General features: G+C 36.7%; 1 protein-coding gene across 7 annotated transcripts in view; it reads left to right on the top strand.

The window, feature by feature from the left end:
* Positions 1-7,851, top strand: part of mon2 (MON2 homolog, regulator of endosome-to-Golgi trafficking) — a 52,556-nt gene extending 44,705 nt beyond the window's left edge. For 4 of the 7 annotated variants that reach the window (XM_016467303.1, XM_016467302.1, XM_016467299.1 and 1 more), the window contains 9 exons: positions 716-859; positions 1,605-1,622; positions 2,905-3,033; positions 4,347-4,537; positions 4,619-4,679; positions 5,194-5,317; positions 5,918-6,125; positions 6,889-6,971; positions 7,174-7,851. In XM_016467303.1, coding sequence (XP_016322789.1) covers positions 716-859; positions 1,605-1,622; positions 2,905-3,033; positions 4,347-4,537; positions 4,619-4,679; positions 5,194-5,317; positions 5,918-6,125; positions 6,889-6,971; positions 7,174-7,337 — 1,122 coding nt within the window. In that variant the 3' untranslated portion in view covers positions 7,338-7,851. The remainder of the gene's footprint in view (positions 1-715; positions 860-1,604; positions 1,623-2,904; positions 3,034-4,346; positions 4,538-4,618; positions 4,680-5,193; positions 5,318-5,917; positions 6,126-6,888; positions 6,972-7,173) is intronic. The other 3 variants (XM_016467304.1, XM_016467301.1, XM_016467300.1) reach the window with 1 other exon arrangement.
* Positions 7,852-12,052: the final 4,201 nt, after the last annotated feature.

Below are 12,052 nucleotides of genomic sequence, written 5' to 3'. Positions count from 1 at the left end.
ATAATGGCATGGGTGGGTGTTTTTGTTCAACAGTCCAAAAGTAGTCAAATAAAGCGCATCCATCCATATTAAAATGCGCATCACACGGCTCCGGGGGGGTTAATAAAGGCCTCCTGTATCGATCGATAGCAGCGAAATATCCATATTTAAAACGATATAAACAGTTTTGTGTAACTTCCGCTAACCGTCGTATGCGCGTTCACGAGAGACTGCCTTTCCGGTGGATGATGTAGGACGTAGGTGTAGCATCTGAAAGAAGAAAGTCATATACACCTAGGATGCCTTGAGGGTGAGTAAAACATGGACTAATTTTATTTTTTGGGTGAACTAACCCTTTAATGAAGTGTTATGTTTTTAAGTGGACCGTCAAGAGTTTGTTTTTGATTGCAGTATTTGTGGTTGTTTTCACACTTGGATGATTCTGTTGTGTGGTTTGCCCGTGGGCCGGAATATTTGCATTATTAATGCAAGTACCACACAAGCACTAATCATCCATTCAGTCCCATTCTTAGTTTTTCCACCAACCAATCAAACAAACCAATTTCTGATGACAAGTGGACTTGTCTACACCAAAACAACCTTGAAAATCATGGATTGTTTTGATTGATTACACATCTGTTATATTAACTAGATCAGTTGATTGTGATTGAGATTCTTTGTAGACTCTTCATCTTTTTGGATGTTTGAATGAGATTGAGAGATGTCATTGTTCTAGGCAATTTGTGTGGGTTCGGAGAATCTCCAGGTGATGTATCCCGCCATCTTTGAGCAGCTTCTGCTGTTCGTGGAGTTCTCCTGTAAACCTCCTCAGTATGGAAAGATGGAGACCAAACATGTGGCCAATGCCAAATACAACCAGGTGAGTCTCTGTCCTGTTTCCACCTCACATGGTCTTCACTTTTTCATCTGTTTTCAAGATGGTGGATTTGCTTTTGCTCTGTTTTTCTTGATCATTGTTGTTTTATGACTCACCATACATACACTTATCATCATCATCATCATCATCATCATCATCATAAAACATTCATTTCTGTGTCTGTTTCCAAATGTGATGGTCTATCTGCTTTTTTGAAGTCTGTGCTCTTTTGCTGTGTTTACAGTTGCCTTTTTTTCCTCAATTTTTTATGTGGTTCTAAGACCATTTAATATATATTTTGGGACAATAGATAGTTTCAGTGGCTTTGTTTAAAAAATATTTGATTTAGTTTTCTTCGCATGGTGTTTTTATGTTCTTTCAGTTGCATTGTGCCTCTTTTAGTCACGTTTGAGTACTTTGGACCATGTCGTTACTTTTCAAATTTGATCATTTATTTAAAGTTTGGATCAAGTTTGTGTCAAATTGGAGTTTGGATAAAGATGTGGATCAGTTTACAAGTTATAATTATAAACTGGTAGAAATGTGAGATATTGAAATATTAACCCATCCTTTAGGTTAGGTGCAAAGTATGTTTAAACATGACTTTCAAACCAAACGTTTGTTCGTCTTTGTTGTTGTCATCGTTTAGTTTCACTAGTGTGTTGTGCGGTTGTGATCAGCAGTAGTAGTAAACATTTGTCTGCTCTTCTCTTGTTCTGTTTTTGTACTTCATACGGATCCACTTTAGATCCAACTGTTTGCACCGGTGAGTTTTTCCTCCCTCCCGCTGTCTTCCTCTATATCTCTGTCTCTCGTTTGCTTTCTGCCTCGTTTTCTCTTCGGTTTTCCCTTCGGCTAATTTCAGCTCCATTTAACTGCTCTATTAGACAAACTTCGCTCTTCATACTGTTATAACATTTGTTTTGTTTTTTCCCATTCATTTCCATCAGCCACATTTGTTCATTAATTCTAACAACTGCCAAAATAAACTTCAACAAATTAATAGTTATTTTATGGCGTTTCTTAGAACCGTGTGGTGAAAAGTTTTAAAATTTGACACACTCATAGTGTAGAGTCTCAACTTCTTTCATGCCAGTTTTTCAAACTCTCTAACGCCACCAACAGTTATTTTTTTTGTATACATTTTAACTTTTGAATTGTATGGTCAATAAACATTTGTTTTTGAATAGCATACTACCATACTACTCTTACTTACAGTATGTAGTATGTATACTGTGCATAGTACACCAATTTTCTGTATACATAGCATATTTCAGCAACCTACTACATTTATCAAAATGTACAGTAAAAAAAACTACATGAAAAAAGTTTCCCACAATGCAATGTGCTTGACCTAATCCTTCCATTTCCAATGTAATGTGTAAAAAGTAGTATGACATGACTTTTTGTGGTTTGGTGACAGCTATTCAAAATGCATATATCATCCAAAAAATGTAATGAAACAATTTAGTGTACAACATATATATATTTTTTATTTTTAAAAGTACATTTTTTTTTTTTATCTCACCAACATTTTTACAATTGCCTTTGGTGCCACTTTACCTTTAAATGATGCTGAATCTAAAGCCTTTGAACTACTTTTGCTCAAATTAGCATCAGGGCTGATATAAACAAATCTACCCTTGTGTGTATCAGTCTTGTGCTTGGCCTGTATTTGTTGCTTTTCATCTAATATTATGGTCCGTGTCAGAGTAACGTGGAACTAGTTATTGAAATTTGACACAAATGTTACTAGTGTTGAAGTGGAAATCTGTAGGGACTGTTTTTCCAGGCATCTGCTGCATTTAAGTCCAGTCCTGTAGCTCATTTTACAGATAGTAGGGATAATGTGATAAAAATGTGTGAACTAAGAGCCAATGTGGAGACCGGCCGCGGAGATTTAGTTTGTGTGTTGATTATTCACAGTCCTTCTCTGATACTCTGGCATTTGTCTTTGCGGCTGAGGAGGAGACATTTCTTCGTTTAATAATACATTATTTTTTATATTCACTGTCTTTATTTTGTTTTTCTTTTCTGCCTGTGTCCAGGCGGAGTGGGTGGCCTTAAACTACGTGCCGTTTGCGGAGCGATCTTTGGAGGTGGTGGTTGATGTATATCATAAAACGGCCTGTCACAAAGCCGTTATCAACGAGAAAGTCCTACAAAACATCATCAAGGTACAAAACGGAAATCATCAGTTTTAAATGTATATAAAACTGACCTCAACAAACATAACTGATTTTTGGTATGTTGTGAACAGTGCTGGGTAGTAACTGATTACATGTAATCTGGATTACGTAATCAGATTCCAAAAATTAAGTACTTAAAATGCTTAAAAAAATTTTTTATGGATAACATGAATACATATCATTCACGCAAAGGCAGTAAATCATTCATAATTGATTCATTCACCCCAGTTCTTTTTTTTTTTTTTTTTTCAACCTACCACTTATATATACATGAGACTAATAATTATGCAAGTTGGTTACTATATGCTTCCGATGCACTTTGAAATACTATGTCTTCATCATATCCAGTGACGTTCACTATTAATACTGGAGGTCTGGACCAAAATATATTAAACCTGGAAGACTTTGACCATGTAATGCGATGTTTTCATGCTTATCCATGTTTTTTAATGTAATTTAGGGATTCCCAAGGTTTTATGATTACATTCATTTTTAGCTTTTCATGAAAACCCTAGTTTTTTTTTTCATGAACCACAGTTTGAGAAACCCTGCTGTACTGTAATGTTTAATGCATTTCATGATATTGATAACAAAAAATGAAATGTATTGTCTTTCTTTCTTTTCTTTTTTTTATCGATATGGAACAGTAATCATATTCACGTCTATATGATAAACGAATTAGGTAAAAAGTAATCAAAAAGTAGTCAGACTACATTACCTAATATGTGTAATCCAGATCGTGTTACTAACTACAATCAGTGTTGCCAAGTCCGCGGTTTTCCGGAATGCGATTTTTACCAGGGAACCCCCCTCGAAACACGATTGGGCTAGTTTTGAGTAGCAATTGGGCGGGTTTTGTTGTGAAAACCTGGCAACCCTGACTACAATTTTTGTCATGTAATTTGTAATCAGTAACAGACCACAAATTTTAAGTTATCTACCCAGCACTGGTTGTGAATTAGTAGTTTTGTTAGACATGCACATTGTTCTCAACAGCATTTCCGGGCATCTTAGACACCTTTCAGTCGAAGCAACAGGCTGATCTGTGCGCACTAGGGGCTGCACCTGATAAAAATGAGCTGTTATAGGAGCAATAGTCATGTGGGCAGTGCTGTGTCATATGCCATAGCTGTGCACAAGGTGTTCAAGTCTCAGCTCCAGACTTATTTGTTCATTAATGGCGACTAGTCGACTTCGATTCGACTTTCATCACATAAAATTCGACTTTAAAAAAATCAGAAGTCTTTCAACCCCTAGTGCGCACTGAGCAGAATCAATCCTCTCTGTTTCTCTGTATTTAGACTCTGAGGATTCCTCTGGGTCTGAAGTACGCCTGTCCTGCTGAGAGCACCTGGAATCTGGCCGTCTCCTCTCTGCTCAAAGTGCTTTCCATTGGACTCCCTGTTGCCCGGCAACAAACATCCTCAGGCAAATTTGACACAATGTGGCCAGAGCTGGCGAACACCTTTGAAGACTTCCTGTTTACCAAAAGGTGTCCAACCTATCATGATATATTAAAAGAAATCAGTGATTTCAGATCCATTCTTACTCATTTTCCTCTGGTATCCCACAGCACACCTCCAGATAATCTGTCCATACAAGAGTTCCAGAGGAATGAAGCTGTAGATGTCGAGGTCATTTCATCTGACAGTAGATCCACACAGCCAAATTTGAAATGAACATATAGTTCCAGAGTTGGAATTCCAAAAGGATTCTTTTAATAAACTCTATTTAAGCTAGATTTATTATTATTATGATGACTAATATCTATTAGTGGCAGGCCAATATATCTGAGAGACTGATATTTGGAGATTTTATGATGAGACATTTTGATAATGATAAATCAAAAATGTGTGTATGTGTATATATACACACATAAAACAATTAAAAAATATAAATAGATATTTTTAGAAAATGAAAACATTTTATTTAACTATATTGTATACATAATTTATTATATTAAATATATTTAATATATATTTATACAATAAACTACTACTGTAACTATTTATGTATAATAATAATAATATATTATTTATATTATATTAATAATATGTGTATATTTTATTTTACTATATTTAATATATTATATTTATATTGAATATATAAAATATATTTTAAATATATATATTGTTTTTTCCCCTTTAGGTGGTGCAGTTGATCAGCACAGAAATTTTACCATTTGCCAATTTCATACCCAAAGAGTTCGTAGGTCGTATCATGAGCATGCTCAATAAAGGATCGATTCACTCCCAGTCATCATCGTTCACAGGTATGGAGTGAAAACAAAAGGAAAAAACAACCATTTTCATCTGATTCACAATGTGAAAACTGTTCCTAAAGCAATAGTCGACTCATAAAAATGAAGATTTTGTCATGTACACACTCAAAAGATGATTTTAGACCAAATGTGACCCTGGAGCACAAAAGCAGTCATAAGTAGCATGGGTATTTAAGTAAAGATCATGTTCCATGAAGATATTTTGTAAATTTCCTACTGTAAATATATCAAAACTTAATTTTTGATTAGTAAGGTGATTTTCTCAATATTTTGATTTCGACCAAATATTGTCCTATCCTAACAAACCTTACATCAATGGAAAGCTTATTAATTCAGCTTTCAGATGATGTATAAATCTCAATTTCAAAAAATTGACCCTTATGACTGGTTTTGTGGTCCTGGGTCACAAATGTTCTTGCATAAAAGTATCATTAAAGTGATCCATTAGACTTGTGCGATATATACTCCATTACTTCTGAAGTCACATGGAAGCTTCCAGTGAGGAACAGAACGAGATTAACGGCATTAAATAGAGAATACCTCTGGTACTGTAGTATGAAGACACTAACGGTTCCCTCTCGTCCCGTGCAGAGGCTGAAATGGACATGCGTATGCGGGAGGAGTTCTCAAAGGTGTGCTTTGAGACGCTCCTGCAGTTCTCCTTCAGTAATAAGGTGTCGACGCCGCAGGAGGGCTACATCTCTCGTATGGCGCTGTCAGTGCTGCTGCAGAGGGCGCAGGACGTGCTCCGACGATACGTGGAGGACGAGAGACTCGGTGGACGCTGCCCGCTGCCCAGGTCTGCTAACCTCAACAGACTCATATTTTTCAGCTCCCCGAAAATGAAATAAAATTCGAAATTATTTTTGCATAAAGTACTTCTTTTTTTTTTTTTTTTTTTTTTTTTTCTACCTTTTTCAGTAATATTTACACTTTGCATTAAGGAAGTTTTGTAATTTAATGCAAGATTCCCTGTTTAGGGCCAAATGACATTGTATGATTAAAACATGCATTTTCTCTAAAGCTGCTTAGAAATAAACTGTATTGTGAAAAGCACTTTAAAAAATAAATGTGAATTGGAATTGAACTGAATAAAGAAAGATATTAATTTAAAAATGTATATACATTTTTGCAATAATTTGAGGAGGAAATGTGTTTAAGTGTCATGTTTTTTAAGTGTATAATTAAATTAATAATTAATATTTCTAAAGATAGACTTTTTTATTCTAAATATAATTTTGTTTTGGGGGGGGGGAGTGGATATGAGCTGGACATATTCACCAAATTCACTTTCACTCTGTTGCTGGTTGCTTTACAGACTTCTTGCAAAAATTATATAGATATATTAATTTCAGTATCAATAAAGATCTAAAGATAAGCTTCAATATTTATTTATTTTTTTTGCAAAATATAGTTTCTTATTTTTTTTAAATATGAGCTGGACATATTCACTGAATTCGCTTTCACTGTATTTTCTGTCTGTTTCTAAGTGGACTTTACTAACTAAACTGCACAGAACTTGATTCTAAGTGTTTCTCACCATTTCTTTTTTTATCTTCAAGGCAACAAGTGACTGAGATCATCTTTGTGTTAAAAGCCATCAGCACTCTCATGGATTCCTTGAAAAAGACTCAACCAGAGAACGGTGAGACGGGTTTGTCCTTCAACATTTTGATGATTTGAAAGCAGCCATGACAAACTCCTAAATGTGAAAATGTATTGCTGGAACGGCTAAATATTCTATTGCCTACCTAGACAGCACTTTGAAGCCTCATAGGCAGGTTCCAGGTTTTGCATCCTTGTTTTTGCTCATTTCTCTCTTCTTCCTCTTCCTGTCCGGGTGTCAGTGGACGGGAACGTGTGGGCTCAGGTGATCGCGCTGTATCCGACGCTGGTGGAGTGCATCACCTGCTCGTCTCCTGAAGTAAGCTCCGCCCTCAAAGACGCCCTGGGGCCCTTCAAAGACTTCATGCAACCGCCCGTCTCCAAAGTGCAGAACGGCGAATCGTGACTGAACGTTTTTATTCCACCGCAAACATGAATGTGACTGTTTCATACGCCACGCGCGAGGACGATTCACCCCCATCGTCATGGTAACTGTTGATTGACAGCTCCAAATCCCATCGTTCAAAGCTTCTTCTAATACGAGCTGACGGTAGACTCTGATTGGCCGACTTTAACGATGTATTAACTGCTACGTTAAATTTGCAGTGTTTGTTGTTTTTATGGGTTTTTGGTTTTCCCCCCCTTTGGAGTTAATGTACAGTGTTTGGTGATAGTGTTAAAGATGTAATTAAGAATTACGCATTTGGATTGAAAATCAAATCCAAGAATAATTTAAAAAGAAAGAACGAAAAATCATAATAAATACATGAAGGGTGGTCTTTTTTTGTGAAATTTTCTCAACAGCAATGGGTTTTATGCAAGATCTTACTGTAACATTCCATGTCATCTTTAGTCGCATTGAGAAGGGTCAAACCCAGTGTGTGTACAACAATAAATGGTACAGTTCTATGAACATCAAATGTATCGCTCATCTGGTTATTCATGAGTAGTTCATGTAGATTCAAAAATGACTTTTTATGAAAAACATTTCAGCCTCTTTTGAATGTACATGATGCATTAAATAAATAAGTTTTAATATACAGTCAGGCAATAATTATCGCAGGATAACTGCAACCTGACAAGGTGACAATGTTATTGTGTGTGTATATATATATATATATACACACACACACACATATGTGTAATCATATGTGTGTGTAATCTTAATTCTGAATAATGGATCAATAGCATGACCCATTATCCAAATAATTCACTTGGATTTGTTTTACAGCAAAATACAGCTGGATTCTCATTCTTTTCAACTGTCTCGTTGGCTTCAGTTAAATTCTACTGCTACGCCAGTGTTTTCATGTTTTTGGACACATTTCGCCAAGGAACGCTGTATTGACCAATCAGCATCCAGGACGAAAACTATCCGTTTTATGTAGTATTTGTATTGAGTTTTGATTTTATCATCAAAAATAAGCTTGTATAAAACACGTAATTTGCAACTTGACGCAATATCTAAGAATAGGGTGACCAGACGTCCCCGTTTCTGGGGACAGTCACGGTTTTTGGTGCCCTGTCCCCGGAAATGTCCCTATTTTACAGCACCTTCAAAACAGCCCACAAATACACTGCTAAAGCCCGACCAATTTAGCCTGCTGACAATCGTATAAATGTGATTCTTCACCAGTAGAGGGCGCTTCGAGCTATACTGATTATTTCTTGGTTGCGCCGCTACATGACTAGCTTGGGCGAGAGCAGAGCGCTATTATCAGTTATCAAAAGAGACCAAAATTGGTTTCAAGGTAGTCACATACTAATATACGTTAAAACAAAGTAATACTGTTTGTGTGCACTGTCTAACAAGGCATGATAAGGTTACGGGAATGTTTTGCACACAATAATTAACCATTCCTGAAACTTCCGCCGTCACATCTCCGATATGAATAATATAGCCTAAAAAAACCATAAACTAATCAATTACACTTGCTCAATTACATTAGCAGAAAGCACATACTTAGTGGTCAAAATAAGTCTAAAATGCAAAATGAGCATGATTTGGGATAGAAAAGATCCATTTCCAAAAGCATAAACATGAAGTGTTGTAATTATTGTACTCACAGTTGTGAAAAATACAGATAGAAAATAACATATTTGTTAAATAGTTTTATTTATCGTATGTTATTATATTTGTTTTATTTTTAATGTGTTTTTGTAAAGCCATAATTTTGTTATAATTCTATTTCGATATGTTTGCTATTTGCAATAGTTACTATTTACTATTTTTCATAGTGTGATTAAGATTGATCCTCAAACATCACTGTAATTATCAATTATGCTATTGATACATGGAACCCACAACAATGAAAAAAATTATATCCCCGTCTTTTGATTCGTAGATAATCACAAGTTAGATTTCAGTGATATTTTGACCACTGACTGAGCTAGGAAATGCCCCCGGTTTTAATATCAGAAATCTGGTCACCTTATCCAAGAACCAAGAACGCACAGTAGGGATGGGCGTATCGATCCTAAGTATCGATATATCGATACTGACGATATATACTTCCGATATATACGATATATACTCGTATATATACGAGTATCGAAAGTATCGATACTCAAACAAAAATATCGATACTAAGGTGTGTTTTATTTACCAGTGATTTTGTTCATTTAACAAAACAAAACAAAAAATGCGTACAATATGAATTGAATTGGACGAATAACCTTTGTTAGCGAGTAATGGTGTAGGATAGAACTATTTTCCTGCTCTTCTGAACACGCAAATGTTGCAAGACAGAACTAATTAATCACAGAAAGCGTTCACTCACTTCTGACAGTGCATTCAAACAGGGCTGTGTTTCCCAAAAGCATCATAAGAAAGCATTAAAGCTTTTGGGAACAGCAGCCCTGAACAATGCTTATCAGAGGACAGAAGGACAGAGTTATTTCACAATAAACAAACTGAAATTGTAGCCTACATAGTTTGTGCAATTACAGTTATTTAAATTGAACGTTTAAAGATAATATTGATCATGTTCTATTCTGTAATGTTAATAGAAATCATACACTGTCAGAATAAAAAGGTTGCATTTTATGCATGTAACAGCCTGTCACTGGCAGCCCCTTATGAATGAACCATGGTTTTACTACAATGACCATAGTTCAACTGTAGTATTTATAGATTTGAATAATGTGTAAACAAAAAACAAATTTGAACCATGTGTAGACAAAAATATAACCTAATACGTTACAATTAAGGCATATTGGATGTTAAAATGCGTTTTAAACATAAAGTTAAGTGCTTATCATTACCCATGTACTCTTAGTAATTTAATAATGTAATAAATTTCATAATTTAAAAGTTTAGTTCAGAAGTATCGAATCGATATCGACGATACTGCCTTGAAAAATATCGGTATCGTATCGAAAACAAAATAAGTGGTATCGCCCATCCCTAGTCTCTACAGTGAGTGAGTGAGTGAGTGAGTGCCTCAGAGTTGCCAGGTTTTCACAACAAAACCCGCCCAGTTGCTATTCAAAACTAGCCCAATGGCGCTTTGAGGAGGGTCCCCCGTTAGAAATCGCGTTCCGGGAGGTAAAATACAAATTTCAGGGGCTAAATATCACGTTATTGGGGTTGCTTCAACCCGCGGCAAAGGTGTTAAAGTAGCTCAATTCCCGCGGACCTGGCAACACTAGTGTAACGCGAAATCAACTCATTCAAAATCACACGAGCTCGTGTGAACTCAATTCAGCGCCATTGGCTGAAGACTGCAGGAGGCGTGGCCTAATTTGGGGGTGTGTGTGTCGTGGGCGGTGTCCCTCTGACACCCCATTGGCTGCGCTCCCAGCCAATAGCGGAGCAGCAGAAGGGAGTGTAGCCCGCTCACGAGTACTACGACCATTCAGTTCGGAGTCTTCGCGCGGTCTAGGACGCTCAGCGAGAATTCTTGGAGTTCTTTTTTCACGGATGCGAATTCGCTGCATTTTTACGAGCTCCGAATTCCATTTAGCTGTGCACTGGCTGAGGTAGTAGTTTGTGCTGTTGGTTGGGATGTGACATTGCCCGTTATGGAGATGACTGCGCAAGCTACTCCCTTGCCAGTGCTGGTTACACTCTTCCCAAGCTGGAATTCGCTTTGGAATCCACATCTTCTGGGGAAATGTGATGTTTTATGTGATATTTATGTATACATGTGTGATATCGTTACAGCTGTGCATGTTAAAATTGTTCTGAGAGTTGTAGAGCTATGTAAATGTGTGCTCAATGGTAAGTCTAATTTAAATGCAATAAATGTGTATATTGTGAAACACGTTGCTGTGTTAAGCGTCTAATTTTTGCTTTTATTAATGATGTTTTAATTATTTTGCCACTATAACAGGACACTGAATTGTAAATTAATGGGGATTGGCCATATGCCCCAGTTTTCTTCAATAAAGTACTGTTTTTTTTGTCGAGCACAGCAAAAAAAAGCAGATATTACCATCGGGAACACGACGGGTAAGGTTATTAATTTTAATAGATGCTTGATTTAGCCCTTGGGATGGCTAATACATGTAGGTCATACTCTACTGTTGCTATGAAGAGAGCTGTGACGTGGCTTCTTCTGCCCACTACGGTAGAATCATCGATCGTGACGTCACGTGGGCTGGTTTGGACTCAACCAGAGCACGTGCGTGGAAAATGTATATTTTGTGTAGTTAATGATTTAACCATTGTAGAAAAAGTGGAGTTAAAGGGTTAGTTAACCCAAAAATGAAAATTAGCCTGTGTTTTACTCACCCTCGAGGCATCCTAGGTGTATATGACTTTCTTCTTTCAGACGAATCCAGTCGGAGTTATATTAAAAATTGTCCTGGCTATTCCAAGCCCTAGTCAGCGGGTGTTGCAGTTGAACAGTCCACAAGTCGTCAAATAAAGCGCGCGCATCCATAATAAACGTGCCTCACACGGCTCCGGGGGGTTGAATTAAGGCCTCCTGTAATGAATCCATGCGTTTTTGTAAGAAAAATATCCATATTTCAAACGTAATAAACACTTTTCTCTCACTTCCGTTATCTGTCATACGTGGAAGCCGTTCCGGCGGATGACGCAGCACGTATACGCAGCGCGAGTGCCTCTGAGATATGCTAGTCTCGCGAGTTTGTTTATAGGAGCAAAGGAAGCAA

The sequence above is a fragment of the Sinocyclocheilus anshuiensis genome, unplaced genomic scaffold (assembly GCF_001515605.1).
Source record: "Sinocyclocheilus anshuiensis isolate Anshui unplaced genomic scaffold, SAMN03320099.WGS_v1.1 scaffold688, whole genome shotgun sequence".
NCBI classification, from domain to species: Eukaryota; Metazoa; Chordata; class Actinopteri; order Cypriniformes; family Cyprinidae; genus Sinocyclocheilus; species Sinocyclocheilus anshuiensis.
This window is presented reverse-complemented; position numbering and strand designations above follow the sequence as displayed.